This window comes from Felis catus, chromosome D3 (genome assembly GCF_018350175.1).
Source record: "Felis catus isolate Fca126 chromosome D3, F.catus_Fca126_mat1.0, whole genome shotgun sequence".
Classification (NCBI taxonomy): domain Eukaryota; kingdom Metazoa; phylum Chordata; class Mammalia; order Carnivora; family Felidae; genus Felis; species Felis catus.
This window is the reverse complement of record NC_058379.1, coordinates 26638176-26655861: the sequence shown is the minus strand read 5'-3', so window position 1 is coordinate 26655861 and position 17686 is coordinate 26638176. Positions and strand designations below refer to the sequence as shown.

The following is a 17686-nucleotide window of genomic DNA, read 5'->3' as shown; positions in this document are numbered from 1 at the left end:
CTGACAGCCCAGAGCCTTCTTGGATTCTCTGTCTCATTCTGTCTGTGCCCCTCCCCTGCTCGCACGCTCTCTCGCTCTCTCTCAAAAATAAATAAACATTAAAGACAAAAAAAGCCATGAAAGGCTGACATTAATCTCATGGGGGGTAATTTAGATACGCTTTTCACATAGTTAGAAAAATAAATGAATCTAAAAGTGGGAGCTGTTTGTGGTCTGGCGTGTGTGGTGTGTGTGTCTCTGTGTGTGTGTGTGTTTTAATTGCTGTTGTCCTTTGTCCATTTGGTTCAATTATTTGGTACAGGCTGAGGTGACATGACTATGAGATCCTTCTCGAGTGGTCCCCTTGCTTTCTCTCATTTCCCCTTTGCCAGCAGCCCCTCAGATTCTATAGTTTAGTCCTGTTGAGCTGGCCGTGCAGTCCCTGCTGACTGCCACGTTGGATTGGGGCTTCCTGTTCACTCCTCTGTCACCCCTATGGACAAGGGCTCTTTTAGGGCAGAGACCGGGTCGGAGGCGCTGTGTGTTTCTGGCATCACACGCAGTGGCTGGCTGTCTCCTAGAAAGGATGCAGTACCTATTTCGAACGAATGAACGGTTGTGTGAACCAATGACTACACCGTCTTTTCCTCCTGAGGAGGACGGGGGTCCACTGGGGACATGATACAGCAGTGCCATGTGACGTGCAGTGGAAACCGAAGTGGCTTACCTCTGCCAGAGCTGGGGACAGCATCATAGTGTCAGTGATCCCGACGTGGATCCTGGAAGACAAGGAGGTTTTCATGTAAAAAGAGGCATTCGAAGGAGTGGCATTTAGAGTCACGGAGCAGTGAGAAAATCAAGCGTGGCCGCTCTGGGAGAAAAACCATGACACGATGTGGTGGACGAGGCGGGTTGGGGCCCCATTGGAAGTGCTCCCGGTAACGTGCTAAGGAGTTAGGACGTTGGGCAAAATGGGAGGCCCTTGGAGTCTTGTAACTGAGATAACTGCATGGAAAATTACCCTTGGAAACGAGGAGGATGCTCTAAGCCCTGCTATAGACTCTCCTGGCCTCTGTCCCTCCCTCCTCTGATGCTTCGCTGTAAAATGAATCTGCTCGTATGTTGTTGCTGATTCAAAAGTATTCTGAAAAATAAAGGTGAATGGGTTCTAGAATGATCATTGTAACTAATTTGAAGGGATGATTTGGGTCATGAGGTTTTAGTGGCTTTTATTAGAAGAACTGATGACCCCATAAATGTGTTCATCTCGCTAATTCTCTCTGTCCAGGGACGACTTTCGTTAAGATGATGGATTTTTACTGACCAGTGGAATTCGGGTTATGTTAGTGTCACTTTAATATCAGGTAATCTGTCGCAAAGAAAAAGGCATGAAGAGAGCTGATCTGGATTGTCAAAATATTGTAGAAAAAAACACAAAGGAGCTTAAATTCACATCTAGCGTAATTGGGTTGTGATTGTCTAAATGTAGACTGTCTCCTGCTGAAATGTTTAATGGTATGCAAATTATATGCAAGCCTTTCCTGCCAAAGATCTGGTGAACTGAGGAACCTTGACAAGAGTTGACATTAAACCGTCCCAGCTACTTTTACAGACCTCTTCAGAGTCTATCTGGCAGGATTCGGTGGTTTTTAAATCTAGTGGCGGAGTTTTTATTATGACTTTGGATAATGTAGCTCTATTTTGGGTGTTTAATGAGCAGTTAGTGGAAAATATTTAGTAACTACATATAAAAGAAAGCAATTTCCTTTTGGGGAATTGAATCTTTGTATGACTGCTTAGTCATCTCATCTTAAAAAAAAACCTCTGCCTTCTGGGTTTCTTGGTGGTCAGTAATGGTAACCACTCATTTATGTGGTGCTTCTAACAAAGCAGTCTCTTCCCATAATTTTGCTTTATCTTCACAACTACCTTTTGCATCCTCATTTTTTGGGGGTGATATGTCACAGAGATAATTGTTTAAACTCATTTTGTTTTGGACACCAGAATAAAACAGAATTAAACCTCAAGAGAATATAGAGGACTTTTTTAAAGTTTATTTATTTTGAGAGAGAGAGAGAGCTTGTGCACATGCGCGTGCAGACCTCCCCCTTCCCTCCTCCCCTCCCCCCCCCACATACACACACACACACACACACACACACACACACACACACACACACACAGGGGAGGGACAGAGAGAAGGTGAGGCAGAATCCCAAGCAGGCTCGGAGCCATCAGCACAGAGCCTAATGCGGGACTCAAACTCAGAAACTGTGAGATCATGACCTGAGCCGAGGTCAAGAGTTGGGACACTTAACTGACTAAGCCACCCAGGCCCCCCTATAGAGGCTTTTAAAATGGGAGTTGGCTCGCTGTGTCATAAATATCGTAGTTTTCTGCTAGTGAGGTGTTCAGGTACAACTTAAGCCTACCTAGTCCTTGGCCGGTAGAGAGCAGATCTTTCAACCACTTTAGTAGTAGAAGAAAATGTTAAATTACAATACAATATTTATTATACTTACATGGCAGGACCCCAATAGGCAGGGTTGCTGTGTCTCCAGCTAGTTGGTGTTATATTAAAAAAAATCCATTAGGCCTCCCATTAATATATATGGTATTATATATAGTATATTATGCCTTATCTTGATGAACAGGTATGTAAAGAAATGGTTCAGGAGTCTGGAGGGTTTGATTTTTAAAAAAAACTTTCTTTGATGAAAATTTTAACCATGTACAGAGAGAATAGTATAATGAAATTGATGTAGCCATCACTCGGCTTTATGTGCTATCAACACACAGCCAATCGTGTTTCATCCGTACTTCCTAATTCCCTTTAGATGATTTCGAAGCAGAGCTAGACATAATCTGTCATTGCATCTGTAAAATATCTGTATCAATCCCTAAAAGATAAGAACCCTTTTAAAATATAAAAGCATAAACATGATGTAACACATTGCTGCTGCTAAATTGTAATACTTCTAAGGAAGTATTTGGCAGATATTTGGTCTGTATTCATTTTCCCAGTTTTTTATTTTAAAATGTTCAAGCGTATTTATTTATTTTTAACGTTTATTTTTGAGAGACAGAGCATGAGTGGGGGAGGGTCAGAGAGAGAAGACACAGAATCCGAAGCAGGCTCCAGGCTCCGAGCTGTCAGCACAGAGCCCGACGCGGGGCTCGAATTCACGAGCTGCAAGTTCGTGACCTGAGCCGAAGTCGGATGCTCAACCGACTGAGCCACCCAGGTGCCCCCAGTTGATTTATTTATTTTGAGAGAGAGAGAGTAAGAGAGAGAGAGAGCATGTGCACACGAGCAGGGAGGGGAGCAGAGAGAGGGGGAGAGAATCCCCAACAAATTCCATGCTGTCAGTGCAGAACCTGATGCAGGGCCTGATCCCTGTACTGTGAGATCATGACCTGAGCTGAAATCAAGAGCTGGACAGAAGCCACCCAGGCACCCCTCTTCAATTTTTTATAAGATTGGGTTTTTTGTTGTTGTTTGTTTTTTTAGGTGCCCTGCCATCATTTTTCCCTCTTGTAATTGATTTTGCTAAAGAAATAGGGTCGGGGTGGTAGAGAATTTCTAACACTCATGATTTTGCTGATCATATCCCAGTGATACACTTCAAAGAAAAACAACAACAACAAAAACCAACCCAGCTTTTTTGAGGTATAATTAACATGAAACACATTGCACACATTTCGAAGGTCCAATTTGGCAAGTTTTATCTACACCTGTGAAGCCATTACCAAAATTAAGATAACGCACATATACATTTTGTCACCTTCCAACAATTGTCAATTCTCTGACACCAACTATGTGTCCTACAGTTCAACTCAATCCTGATGCTAACTACCCAGAGTTGGCACAGCCTCCAAGTTAAGGGCTCAGCCCCACAAGACTGCCCCACTTCAGATGCCAGCTGCAAATGGGGTCCTGTAGTCTCTTTGCATTACTGCCTGGCTGACTACAAGTTTGGAGGTTCCCATGATCCTCCCCTTATGTTTGAGATTTCACTCGAACAACTCACAGAACTCAAGAAGGTGCTATACTTACGGTTCATTTTATTGTAAAGGATACAACTCAGGGACTTCAAAGGGACTGTTACATAGGGCTGGGTCTTGTGGGAAGGGGTGGGGCACAGAGCGTCCCTGCCCTGTCCGGAAGCACCAGTGTCCATGGGGTCACCAGCCCAGGAGCTCTTCAGACCTCATCTTTCTAGAGTTTTTATCAAAGTTTCATTGTGTAGGCGTGATTAAATCGTTGGTCGTTGGTAATTGAACTCAGTCTCCACTCTCCCAGATGTCAAGTGATGGGGCCAATAGTTCTACCGCTCTAATCACATGGTGGGTTTCTCTGGCAACTAGCTCTGCCCTGAAGCTGTCTATGGGCTGCTAAGAGTCACCTCATTAGCATAAACTCATGTAGGGTTGAAAAGGGATTATTATGAATTAGATGCTTCTACCATAAGAAAATTCCAAGGGTTTTAGGAGTTCTGTGCCAAGTACTGGGACAAAAACCAAATATATATGTGTGTGTATATATTATTTTGCTCTGTGCTCCGTCACGCAAAAGTTTGCTTCTGCCTCTTTGTAATCAGACACTGTGTTTTCTCTGTCTCTGTCTGTATGTTTGTCTCTCTTTTTTAATCTGGTTTCTCTTACTCACAATCATTATTTTGAGTTCCATTAAACAGGTTAAATGAAATAGAAAAATTCCTTCAAAGACACAAGTTACCAAAGCTAATACAAGAAGAAACAGAAAATATAAATAGCCCTATATCTATGAAAGAAATGGAGTGTGTAATTTCAAAACCTTCCCACAGAGAAAATTCTAGGCTCACGTGGCTTCACTGATGAGTTCTACCAAACATTTAAGGAATAATTAACATTGTTGGGCACCAACTCATCCAGAGAATAGAGGAGAAAGGAATTATTCCCATCTCCTCTTATGAATCATAGTATCTGGATATCAAAACCAGAGAAAGCTATTGCAAAAAAAAAGACCAGACTTCTATACTGAAAGCTATAAAATAGTGATGTGAGAAATTAAAGACCTAGATTAGTGAAGAAACATATCATACATATGGATTCTACACTTGTTATTACTAAGAAGTCAATACCCGCAAACTGATCTATAGATTCAGCACAATCCCAATCCAAGCCCCATCAGGCTTTTTCTGGGCAGAAATTTCTGGGGAAAAACTTACATGGAAATGTAACAAACCTAGGATAGCCAAAAAACGAACAAACGAACCAACCAAAAACTCCACAAAGGCAGTAAAACCCAATTGAGGTACCTGATTTCAAGACATACTCTAAACCTCTAAAGTCAAGAAAATATAGTATTGATGTAAGAGTAGACATACAAATCAATGATACAGGATAGCCTAATGAAAGACCTTCCCAAATTTAGTGTTGTATCAAAAAAAGGTGCCAGGATAATTCAATGGAGTAAGGATACTTTTTTTTTTTTTTTACCCCAGCAAATGATATCGGAATAGCGAGGTATTAGGAAGAAAAAAAGAACCTTGAGGTTTTACTTTGTATCATACACAAAAATTAACCTGAAATGGATCTTAGACGTACACATTGAAGCTAGAACTTTAAAATGTCTGAAGGGAAATACCAGGTTAAAAATCTTTATTACCTTCAGATGCATAAGATTTCTTAGCGTGGTCCATCAAAGAAATAATAAATCGGAACTCATAGACTAGACACTTGTGCTCTTAGAAGGACTTCATGAAGAAAGTGAAGACAGGGTATGGACTGGGTGAAAATATTATGATCATATAAATCGGACACTAGACTCGATTCCAGGACATAGTCAGAAATTTTACAATTGAGTCATAAGACAAGTAACTCAATTAAAAGGTAGGCAAAAGACTTCACCCCATGCCTGACAGGAGATAGAAGTACTCCAATAATCGTGTCCAAACGTACTCAACATCCTTACTCATTAGCGAGATCCTAATTAAAATAAGCTACCACTACACTGCCTAACAGTGGCTAAAACCGAAAAGACTGATAACCAAAGTGTTGGCAAGGAATACGGAGCAACTGGGACTTCATGTGTTGCTGGTGGGGATGTAACGTCATACAGTCAGTTTGGAATATCATTCAGTAGGTTTTTCATAATGTTAAATATAATTAACCACATGACCAACAGTGGTATAATTAACCACATGACCAACAGCCCATGAGAAATGAAAACACGTGCCCGTAAAAAGACTTACACACAGATATTTAAGGCAGCTTTATTTGCAATAGCCCCAGACTGGAGACAACCCAATTGTCTATCAACAGATGAATGGATAAATGGTGGAGTGTTCATGCAATGACATACTACTTGGCGATGAGAAGGGACTAAATACTTAGTGCACAACACTATGGATGAAGCTTGCTTATGTCAAGTGAAAGAAGTGAGACACACGACAACATATTGTGTAGTTTTATTTATGTAAAATTCTCAAACTGGAGGAGGTAAACCATACTAAAAGAAAGGAGATCGGTATTTGCTTGGATCTTAGAGTATGGGGAGACTGATTGCAAAGGGGCATCTTTTGGGGTGATAGAAATATTCTATGTCTTGATTAGGGTAGTAGTTGTATGTGAAAAACTCATCTGTTGGTACACTTAAATATGCATTTAACCGTATATAAATTATACCTCAGTTTGTTTAAAATTTTTTTTAACATGTATTCATTTTTGAGAGACAGAGAGAGACAGAGCGTGCATGGGGGAGGGGCAGAGAGGGAGGGAGACACAGAATCCGAAGCAGACTGCAGGCTCTGAACTATCAGCACAGAGTCCAACGCGGGGCTCAAACTCATGAACTGTGAGATCATGACCTGAGCCAAAGTCGGACACTCAACCGACTGAGCCACCCAGGCACCCCTTCATCAGTTTGTTTTCAAGAGGGGGCTGCTAACGCCAATTTTTTCCCCCACCAGTGGATGATAGAGACTCAGTCTCTACTTTTTCCATTTGGATATTCACTTTTCGTTCACTTACAGAATAATCCTTAGTTTCTCCATTTCTCTGCCTTGCTGCTTATAAAAGTTCCATATTTATGTGCTCTCTATTCCATTTCATTGATCAATTTGTTTATCCTGTCTTAATTATTTTAATTTCGTAATAAGCCCTGTTCTTATTATTCTTTTTCTTCATAAATGTTTTTGCTCTCCTTGATCCCGTGTTGTTCTGGATACAGTTTATAAAGACTAATCGTTTCTATGTTCTGTGAAAAACTCTGTGGAATATTGATGGGGTTTGAATTGATTTCACAGATAAACTTGGATAGATGTTGAATTTTTGCAATACTAAATCTTTCTGTTCATAACTATGGTGTTCTTTTCCATTTATTAAGATTTTCGGTGATGTCTCTCAGTACATTTTGTAATTTTCCCCATAAGTCCTTGCCCATGTTTTGAAGGGTTTATTTCAAGGCATTTGGTGTTTCTTATTTTATCGTTAAGTGAAGTCTTCTTCTAATTATGTTTTCTCACTGTTTATTGTTGATGTATAGAAATGTGGTTTTTAAAAATCGCAGTCATGCATCCAGGGAACATTTGCTTTTGTTTCAGAAAGAGCTCATTAATCCATTAGCGGAATGTGTCACATGTGCGCGCACACTTGTATGTATTTTGAGAACGGTGGTGTTGAGGGTGAGCGTTCCCACAGCCCTGGGGTTATTTTTGGTCCAGTGTCTACACGTCAGGTTGGCCCTGAGTCACAGGACAGGATACCAGCTGGAGCCATGATGCTCCCAGCTTTAAGTGTAGTCAGCCGACCGTGCGATCACGGCTGTCAGTAAGAGGGCTCTCTCCAGCCAGCATCCTTGAGTTAAGACATTCACGTATTGTCCACACTAGGGATGGTTTCTCATGATGCAGGCTGTCACCGTTAAAACCGTGTCCCTCTTCTCTTTTAGTATCCGGAGTGTGATGCAGAAGTACCTCCAGGAGAGAAATGAAATAACCTTTGACAAGATTTTTAACCAGAAAATTGGTAAGTCCCACTTACTCATTTGGCATACAGTCTAATAGTGGTTTCAGGTGGCATCACAGTTATGTGTAAATGCAGCCTTTCGTGCTTTATATGCCTTTACTGCTCTGGCTGGGAATGAAGGACATTTCATGTAGCAATAAGATACGTAATGGTTACTTCCATCCCTACTAACAGACCTTGTGAATAAGCTCTTGGGAGACAGACTAGCTTGATTCGAGGGTTTAAGGCAGTTTGGGGGTTGCCAAATCAAAGGATTGGGTAGTTGGTAACCAGAAAGAAGTGCTCTGGGTTTCGGACCCACTTCCGAGGTCCCCACCTTTCCTCACTGCTGTTGTACTCTCTGTGATCGCAAGGAGGTGTCCTGTGTCTTCATAAACATTGCACTCCTGTGTTTGGCCGGCTCCTTGCAAAGTGTGGGGCTGGCGCACTTGATCTCATCGGTTTTCGCTGGCTGACAGGCTTTACACACTGCTCCTTATTGTCAGTTCCCCATCAATTACTCTTATCCCTGAGGCTCCATTCAGTAACTAAGGCTTATCCCTGAGCCTTACTTAGCAGGTCACCAGGACTCTCCTGTTGTGTGCATAGAGGTCAAGGATCCATTTCTCTCTAGCTGGTACCCAGTTCTGGGCAGTGCTGGGCTTGGCCGGAGCAAGTGTGTGGATGTATAGGCGTGTTCTCCAATTACCAGCAGCTAGTGCTTGGAGAAGTTAGGACTGGACAGGAATAGCTCTAGTGTGAGGTTCCAAGGCTTGGGGAGCATTGGAGTATTATGCTTCCGAAGGGCTGGCAGTTTGTTTAGAGGTTAGATAAGAGCTGGAGTCCACATACTTTCTTTTTTTCATCCCCCCAAATCCGTTCCTGCTGTCCAGAAGTTTCCTACACTATATTTTTATTCTCAACTCAGATAGGATTCATCGTTTGGCCTGCCAGCTGGGTATTTTGTTAATCTGCCCATGGTAATGTGATAAACAGATAATTCCAGGATTTCACGTGAAATCACCTTAGCTGAATATGAGAGAATTGGAACCTTCTTTCCTTCCCTTTACTTGCCTCCCACAATTACTCAGATAAGATTTGCCGAGGAACTGTGGCATCATTTTTAAATGACTTTAATACTCAAGGAAATGACTTTATTAAAATTGCAAGAAACTGGTTATACAAAAGTTTCCTGGAACTCCGTTTCCGCATTTAGTCCTGTCTCCATGATTCACAGACCCACAATGACCGATCCCCTTGAGACTGAATATCCTTGGAAGTAATTGTGGGCAGCCCTCCTCCTTATAAGTAAGGAGTCATAGACTCAGGTCGGTGAAGTGACTTATTCTGATTTGTAGTTCTCCTTGTCCAGCCATTCTGTAAAGGCTCTTGGAAAGGAAACAATGAATATAAAATGTACTGCTGAGGGTCACCCTGTGAGAACTGGATAGTTTTTTGTGTTTTGTTTTTTTTAAGAAAGCGGCATGATGCTCTCTTGTGTTCAACTAAAGTAGAAACCGGTGCAGAAAAGCCTTCGGGTTTTGGCAGACTTTTTAGCTAGCCTCCAAAACTTGGCCATCTATGAAGGCGATAGAGCTTCTTTCACAGCCCCTGACATTCAGTGGTGAAAAGCTGGATGCCGTTCCCCGGAGAAGCAGGTGGAGTACTGCCCCGTCTGTGCTCAGAGCACAACGTGTGGAAAGCTAGCGGCCTGTAGCTACCTAGAAATCTTACATCCTGAGTGTCGAGCGTCGAGATTTGGCTACGGAACGGAGCGGTCGAAAGAGTTTGACTTTCATCTCATGCTTCATTGCTGCTTCTCCTTGTGTTCACGGCGTTGGGTTAACTGTCATCTATATAAATAAACGCCCCCCCCCCCCCCCCCGCTTTGCTTCTGCTTTTGTACGAAAGAACAGAAAACAAAACTCTCACGGTAACGAGAGAGAAATTCGTGTCTTTGGGAAACAAGGGAAGAAAGAAACGCCTTATTTATTAGTTGAAATTTAAAAATAGGTCTACAGCTCTGTTGACAGCAACTTGCCACGGCGTCTCTCTCGTTTCACGTGTGCAGTTCAGCAGTTTTTAGCGTGTTCACAGAGTCGTGCAGCCCTGAACCCAGCCTCATCTTAGAACGTTTCCAACACCCCCAGAAGAGGCTCCATACCCATCAGCACCCCCACCCCCACCCCGAGATACCACTAATCTGATTCCTGCCCCTGTGGATTCGCCCAGCGTGGACATTCCTCCCGGATGGAATCAGACGATGCCTGGCCTTTGCATGGGGCTTCTCTCATATTTTAAAGGTTCCTCCATGTGGTGGCATGTGCGGGTACTTCATTCCTTTTTGTGCTTGGTGATATTCCATAAGATGTGGCTGTGCGCGTGTTGTTCATCCACTCATCCGTCGGCGGATGTTTGGGTTATTTCCACTTTTTGCCTATTATACATAATGCTGCTACGAGAGGAAGGTGTTTCTCAACCTGTGATGCGAGCGGGTGGTTCCCTGTTACTAAGGCACACTGGAAGATTGTGACGAACCCGCTGTCGCCTGTGCTCTCGTGCCAGTCTGTGAAATGCACTGAAGGTTATTTCTCCCGTTGTGTTTTCTGATCCTCATCCCGCTCCTGTCCGCCGTCCCCGCAACACACATGCAGGCCCCCAGACATGTCTTTCCTTCCCATTGTTTTTTTTTTTTTTTTTTTTTTTTTTTTTATTTATTTTTTTTTTCAACGTTTATTTATTTTTGGGACAGAGAGAGACAGAGCATGAACGGGGGAGGGGCAGAGAGAGAGGGAGACACAGAATCGGAAACAGGCTCCAGGCTCGGAGCCATCAGCCCAGAGCCTGACGCGGGGCTCGAACTCACGGACCGCGAGATCGTGACCTGGCTGAAGTCGGATGCTTAACCGACTGCGCCACCCAGGCGCCCCTCCTTCCCATTGTTTTGATCCAACCCTTACCCGAAGATGACCCCAGGGGCCCTTGATCGGAGGCCCTTACTGGCATTAAGGTGGCCTTGCGTCCTGGCCTCAGTCACACAGGTTCTGCCCCACGAGCAGCTTCCTTGGGCACTGATGGCCTGTGAATTCTCTCGGTGAAGCTATTTTGAAGAATTTCAAAGTTGCTTAAATGAATAAATGATTCCTTCCTCTTCCCTTCCTTCCCCTTCGTGAGCTTGGAGCTGGGCAGAGGAAGCTAGGTCTGAACTTGGAAGGTCACAGGAAAGAGCAGCAATCTTGGGACGGGGGGCGGGGGGGGGGGCGGGATGGGGAGACAAGAGTGCGTGGTAACGTCGCCAAACACACGTCTGTAGTTACGTCCGGACATCGCTGTACATTCAGTGTCCGTCTGGTCCTTCCTCCTGCCCTGTAGGGTTCTCCTTTTCAGCTGGTGTGAGGGATGGGGGCAGGACGGAAGGTGGCCTGTGGTTGGAGTGAATCTGTCCTGCTCTCTAGGTCTTCTTTTCTTCCCATTTCGCTCCCCCTCACCCCCCCCCCCGCCCCGCCCACCGCCTTTTGCCTTTGTTTCTCCCATCTGTTCCATCCGCCCCTTTCCATGACTGTCTCCATGTGTCACCAACTTGTTGATTTTCTGTCGTTCTGTTGTTTCCCTTTCACCGTGTATCCCCTGCCTATCAATCAGCCCCTTTTCTCTCGTCCGGCACCTCCCGCCCTCCCCTGTGCTGAGGTTAGCGCTTGGTTTGGGGGAGCTGCCTGCCAACCTGTGCTGCAGCCCGCGTGCAGAAACGCTTTGTGAAATGGAAAAGTTTACTCAGTCTCAGTCGTATACTCAGTCTCCGAAGCTTTGTTGAGATGACGGGCGATGCGCCGGCCTGTTGGCTATACCCCAAACTGGTTGATGTTTCGTTAAGTTTTCTGAGCTATGAAAGGGGGGGGTGAAAATATTATCTGCTGCATAAGGCAGTTGTGAGGATGCAGCAAGAAATGTCTGCAAAGCCCTTAACACAGGGATTGGTTCTCAGCAGATGCTCTGTGAATGAAAGCCCTGAAATGAAATTGTTTATTATAAAAATTTATAGTTTTTTATAATTATAAATTATAATTACAGGAAATACAGAAAACGGAAGTGTAATTTAAATAATCCCATGAAGAAGCAAAGAGAAAAATTCAGAATGTGGAACATTCTACGATACAACGGACCCAGTTTCTTCAAGAAGTCCATTACCTGTGTGTGGGAAGGGGAGGGGAGGAGGGGGAAACACCTGTTCTAGATTAAAAGAGACATTATTACCAACTACAATATAAGAACATTCTTTGGATCCTGAATCAAACAAACCAAGAGTAGAAGGGCATTTTTAAGTTACTCAGAAAAAATGTGGGGGTGCCCGGGTTTAAGCGTCCGACTTTCGATTTTGGCTCAGGTCGTAATCTCAGGGTCCTGAGATCGAGCCCCACGTTGGGCTCTGTGCTGGGTATGGATCCTGCGTGGGATTCTCTATCCCTCTCTCTCTGCTCCTCCCCCACTTGCATGCATGCTGTCTCTCTAAATAAATAAATAAATAAATAATAAAGTAAAAATATCTAGTCATGCCCAAAACTAGACTAATAACCCCCCATACATGTTTGTCAGCCAGATTTTTTATTTTACAACATTTTCCTTGTTCATCCTCTCTTTGCATGGCTACCAAAATATATATTTTTTAAGTTTATTTATTTTGAGAGAGAGAGATATTGTGCAAACAGGGGAGAGACAGAGAAAGAGAGAGAGGGAGAGAGAGAGAGAGAATCCCAAGCAGGCCCTGCAGTGTCAGCACAGAGCCCGATGTGGGGCTTGAACTCATGAACCGTGAGATCATGACCTGAGCTGAAGTCTAGAGTCTGATGCTTAACCAACTGAGCCACCCAGGCACCCCTGCCAAAATATTTTAAGCAATTAGCAAACTCTTTTTGGAGTTTCAGCCCTATATCCATCTGTAAAGACTACAGATGTTTTCTTATACAACTTTAGTCTCTACCCCAACCAATGAAAACGATGATTCTTGGGGCACCTGGGTGGCTCAGTTGATTGGGCATCTGACTTCAGCTCAGGTCATGATCTCGCGGTTCATGAGTTTGCGCCCCACATTGGGCTCACTGCTGTCAGCACAGAGCCCACTTCAGATTCTCTGTCCCCTTCTCTCTGCCCTTCCCCCACTTGTGCTCTCCCCAGAATAAATATTTTAAAAAAAAAAAAGAAAAGAAAATGATGATTCTTAGTTTAATATCTGATTATGGTTCTTACTGTAATTCCAAGTCTATATTTATATTTTTTCTTTAGTTTTTTTTTTTTTTCTTTTAGAGAGAGAGAATTTGAGTAGCGGGGGCAGGGGGGCACAGAGACAGAGAGAGAGAGAGAGAGAGAGAGAGAGAGAGAATCCCAAGCAGGCCCCATGCTTAACTTGGAGCCCGATGCAGGGCTTGATCCTATGATCCCCGGGACCATGACCTGAGCCAAATTCAAGTCAGACGCTCAAACCACTGAGCCACTCGGGCACCCCCACATTTTTTCTGAGTAACTTAAAAATGCCCTTCTACTCTTGGTTTGTTTGATTCAGGATCCAAAGAATGTTCTTATATTGTAGTTGGTAATAATGTCTCTTTTAATCTAGAACAGGTGTTTCCCCCTCCTCCCCTCCCCTTCCCACACACAGGTAATGGACTTCTTGAAGAAACTGGGTCCGTTGTATCGTAGAATGTTCCACATTCTGAATTTTTCTCTTTGCTTCTTCATGGGATTATTTAAATTACACTTCCGTTTTCTGTATTTCCTGTAAATTGGAAGTTAGCTCTAACAGCTTATTAGATTGGTTCGACTTTTGTGGCAAGAGTGCTTTGCAGGTGGCGCTGTGCACTCTGTGGCAGGAAGCACATGACACAGAGCTGTCGCTCTGTAGTGCTGTCTCTAAAGTGAGTTCAGATGTGGTCAGTTGTCAGCTCCTCATTACGCTGTCGTCTGCCATGCGTTTCATTTTCATTGACACTGGTTGCCTAAATCAGTTATTTTTTTTAAGGAAGTTGCCAGATTGGCAGGGAGGGGGGGGTTCTGATTATGCCATTCTTTCCATATTTATTATCGCTGCTCATCCACAAAGGCTATTTGGTTGCCTTTAAATATAGTTCAGGAAAAGGCAGGTGCAGTTGGCCGAACTTGAAGGCGAGGCCCGTGACTTTGGCCTCATGACGTCGCTCCCGCAAGTAACCCAGCGAAAGAGATTTTACAGAGGAAACCAGGACTGTGTTCCGGGTGGGCTTAATCTACTCACACCAGCCCTTTAAAAAGCAGAGAATTTCCTCAGGCTGGCAGAAGAGGAAGTCAGAGAGAGCGAAGCACAAGAATGATTGGACATGGCTTTCCCAGCTCTGCAGGTGGAGGGGACCATGTGAGAAGACGGTGGGTGTTGGCTAGGAGCCGACCAGGAAGCCAGGACCTGAGTGCTACGACCGTAGGAACTGAATTCTGCCAGCAACCTGCATGAGGTTGAATGCGCCTGACCCCGGGAGCCTCTAGATAAGTCCCCAGCCTGCCAAAACTTTGATTTGGGCCTTGTGAGCCCCTAAACGGGAAACCCAGGAGCCTGCCAGGACTTGTGTCCTCAAAAATTGTGAGTCAGGAAGGAGTGGTGCTTTCAAGTCACTGAGTTTGTGGTGGTTTGTTACACAGCACTAGAAAACAGGGTAGATGCTTAAGTCTTTGTTTTCATTTTATTATTTTTTAAGTTTATTTATTTTGAGAGAGAGAGCATGAGTGGGGAGGGGCAGAGAGAGAGAGGGAGAGAGAATTCCAAGCAGGCTCCCTGTTGTCAGCACAGAGCCCGACGTGGAGCTCAAACTCACAAACCGTGAGATCGTGACTTGAGCTGAGATCATGACTTGGCTTAACCGACCGAGCCACCCAGGCGCCTTGTCTTTGTTTTTGTTTTGTTTTTATTTTTTTTAATGTTTATTTAGTTTTGAGAGAGAGAGAATGAGAGAGAGAACGAGTGGGGGAAGGGCAGAGAGACGGAGACACAGAATCGGAAGCAGGCTCCAGACTCTGAGCTGTCAGCACAGAGCTTGAAGTGGGGCTTGAACTCAGAAGCCGTGAGATCATGACCTGAGCTGAAGTCCGAAGCCTAACCAACTGAGCCCCCGAGGTGTCCCCACCAAGTCTTTGTTTTTAATTGCCAGTTCTCGGAATAAAAAAGATTAAGTGACAGGCTGCTTTTATCCTCCTTTTCTCCTTCTTAAACAGAAATTGTATGTCTTAACAGACATCAATTATGCTGATTCCTAATTTGCTATCAGTAAAACCTACACTCATTTCAGTACGGACACAGTGTTCTTGGTTTGGCTTATCTGAAGAATGGTTTTAAAGAGATACCGATTATTGAAAGACAGACCACTTTACCAATTGGGGTTAAGATTTTGTTACCATTTTCTTCAGTAGGATACACTGAAATAATCTCATCATATGCAAGTGAGGCGCATGGCTTTTGATAAATTCCATCTGTCTGCCGACAATCTACTTAACTCCTGTCTGCCTAGCCAGTCTCATTAGAGGGCAGTGTGTCTGATTATAAGGAGACTCCAAAATAGGTGCTTAATTCATGAAGTATGCAAATGTTACCCTCGTGTAGGAAGAACAACCTGGCTTATGTAACATTACGTCACCTATTGCCACCGGATCATCTCCGTTTATCACACTGACTCCCGTTTGTGCCAGCGGAAGCCTGCCATATGTAGACCGTAGTCTTTTGGTTCTGGCTTCTTTCATTTAGCATAAGATTTTGGAGGCTCAACCACATTGCGCTTACCCATCCTTCACCAACCCTTCTGTGGCTGAATTAATATTCCATCCTATGGATAGACCACAGAATTTGTTATCCATTCGCCAGTTGGTTGATGGACACTCAGATTACTCCCACTGTTTGTTACAAACGATGCTGCTGTGAGTGGTCATGTGCCAGTGTGGACACCTGTTTCCATCTCTCTTAGGTGTATAACTAGGAGCTTCGGAACTGCTGGGATATCTGACAAATTCAGGGTTACCCTTTTCAGAAATCGCTGTTGTATTCTCACCGTCAGGTTCTGGAGGACCAGGCTTGCCATAACCTCATCCACGCTTGCTGTTGTCTTTTTGGTCAAAGCCATTCTTGTGGGTGTGAAGTGATGTTTCATTGTGTTCTTGATTTGTATTTCCCTAACCATTAGTGGCCCTGAACGTGATTGGGCTAATTAGCCTTCTTATATCTTTGGTGAAGTGCCTATTGAAATCTTTCGGTCCATTTAAGAAATTGATTTTCTCATTTCTTAATGGTGACTTCTGAAGCACCGAACGTTTTAATTCTGATGAAACCCAATTCATACATTTTTAAAAATTGTACTTTTGTGTCATATCTAGGAACTTTCTGCCTACCTGAATGCCATGAAGATTTTCTTCTATTCTTCTTCTAGATGTTTTATCATTTCAGCTCCCACATTTAGGTCTTTGGTTGATTTTTGAGTTAGTTTTTGTGTATTTGTGAGATAAGGGTATCTTAAGGGTATGTTACTTAAAAATTGTACTTTTGGGTCATATCTAGGAACTTTTCTGCCTACCTGAATGCCATGAAGATTTTCTTCTAGTTTTCTTCTAGATGTTCTATCATGTTAGCTCTCACATTTAGGTCTTTGGTTGATTTTTGAGTTAGTTTTGCGTATGATGTGAGATAAGGGTTTAAGTTCATCTTTTTTTTTTTTTTTTTTTTTTTGCATGTAGATATCCAATTGTCTGGATGCATTTGTTGAAAAAACATTTCTTTTCCACATTGAATTGTCCTTGCACCTTTGTTGAAAATTAATTGACCATAAAATGGATTTATTCTGGACTCTCAATTTTGTTCCATTGATCTCTGCCTTAGACCAGTGCCACACTGTCCTCATTACTGTAGCTTTGGGGTAAGTTTTGAAATCAGGAAATAAAAATCCTCCCACTTTATTCTTTTTTCTTTCTTTCTACATTTTTTTTTTCAGAATTGTTTTTGGCTATCCTGAATCCTTTACATTTTGATATAAATTTTAGCATCAGATTTTCAATTTCTGCCAAAAAAAAAATTTTTGCTGGAATTTCCATAGGGATTATGTTATATCTACAGATCAACGTGGAGAGAATGGCCATTTTAACAGCATGAAGTATGCCGATCCATGAAAATGAAATGTCTCTGCATTTATTTAGGTCATCTCTAATTTCTCTTAGGCGTGCTTTGTGGCTTTCAGTCTCTTGCGTCACATTACATTTATTCCCAAGTATTTTCATGTTTTTTGGTGCTATTTTGAACGGACTTGTTTCTTTAATTTCATTTTTGGCTCTTCATCGCTAGCACGTGGAAATAGAATGGGTTTTTGTATGGTGACCTTGGATCCTGCCATCTTGATGAACTGGTTTATTAATTCTAGAGATTTGTGCATGGGTGTGTGTGCGTGCACGTGTGCACATGCGTGCGTGTGAATTCCTTAGGATTTTCCCCATAGAGAATCTTGTCTCTGAATAAAAACAATTTTACTTCTTTCTTTCTTTCCATTCTGGTGCCTTTCCTTTTCAGTTTTTACTTTTCACTTTGATTTCTTAAATATTTCTTATGTTGGTCTCAAATACATTTAGCAAGATTTCAAAGAACGTTTATGTAGCAAGAATGCATATACTGTATTTGGCACCTTGGGGTTAAGGCATAAGAAATATACTTGTTATGGGCTTTGGAGAC

The 17686-nt window shown here is 43.0% G+C and overlaps 1 protein-coding gene across 5 annotated transcripts in view; it reads left to right on the top strand.

The window, feature by feature from the left end:
- Window positions 1–17686, top strand: part of GRK3 (G protein-coupled receptor kinase 3) — a 132363-nt gene that overhangs the window by 17634 nt on the left and 97043 nt on the right. For 4 of the 5 annotated variants that reach the window (XM_045041737.1, XM_023241633.2, XM_023241632.2 and 1 more), the window contains exon 2: window positions 7913–7989. In XM_045041737.1, the coding sequence (XP_044897672.1) occupies window positions 7913–7989 (77 nt within the window). Of the gene's footprint in view, window positions 1–7912; window positions 7990–17686 lie in introns of those variants that run through there. The other variant, XM_019814870.3, reaches the window with a different exon arrangement.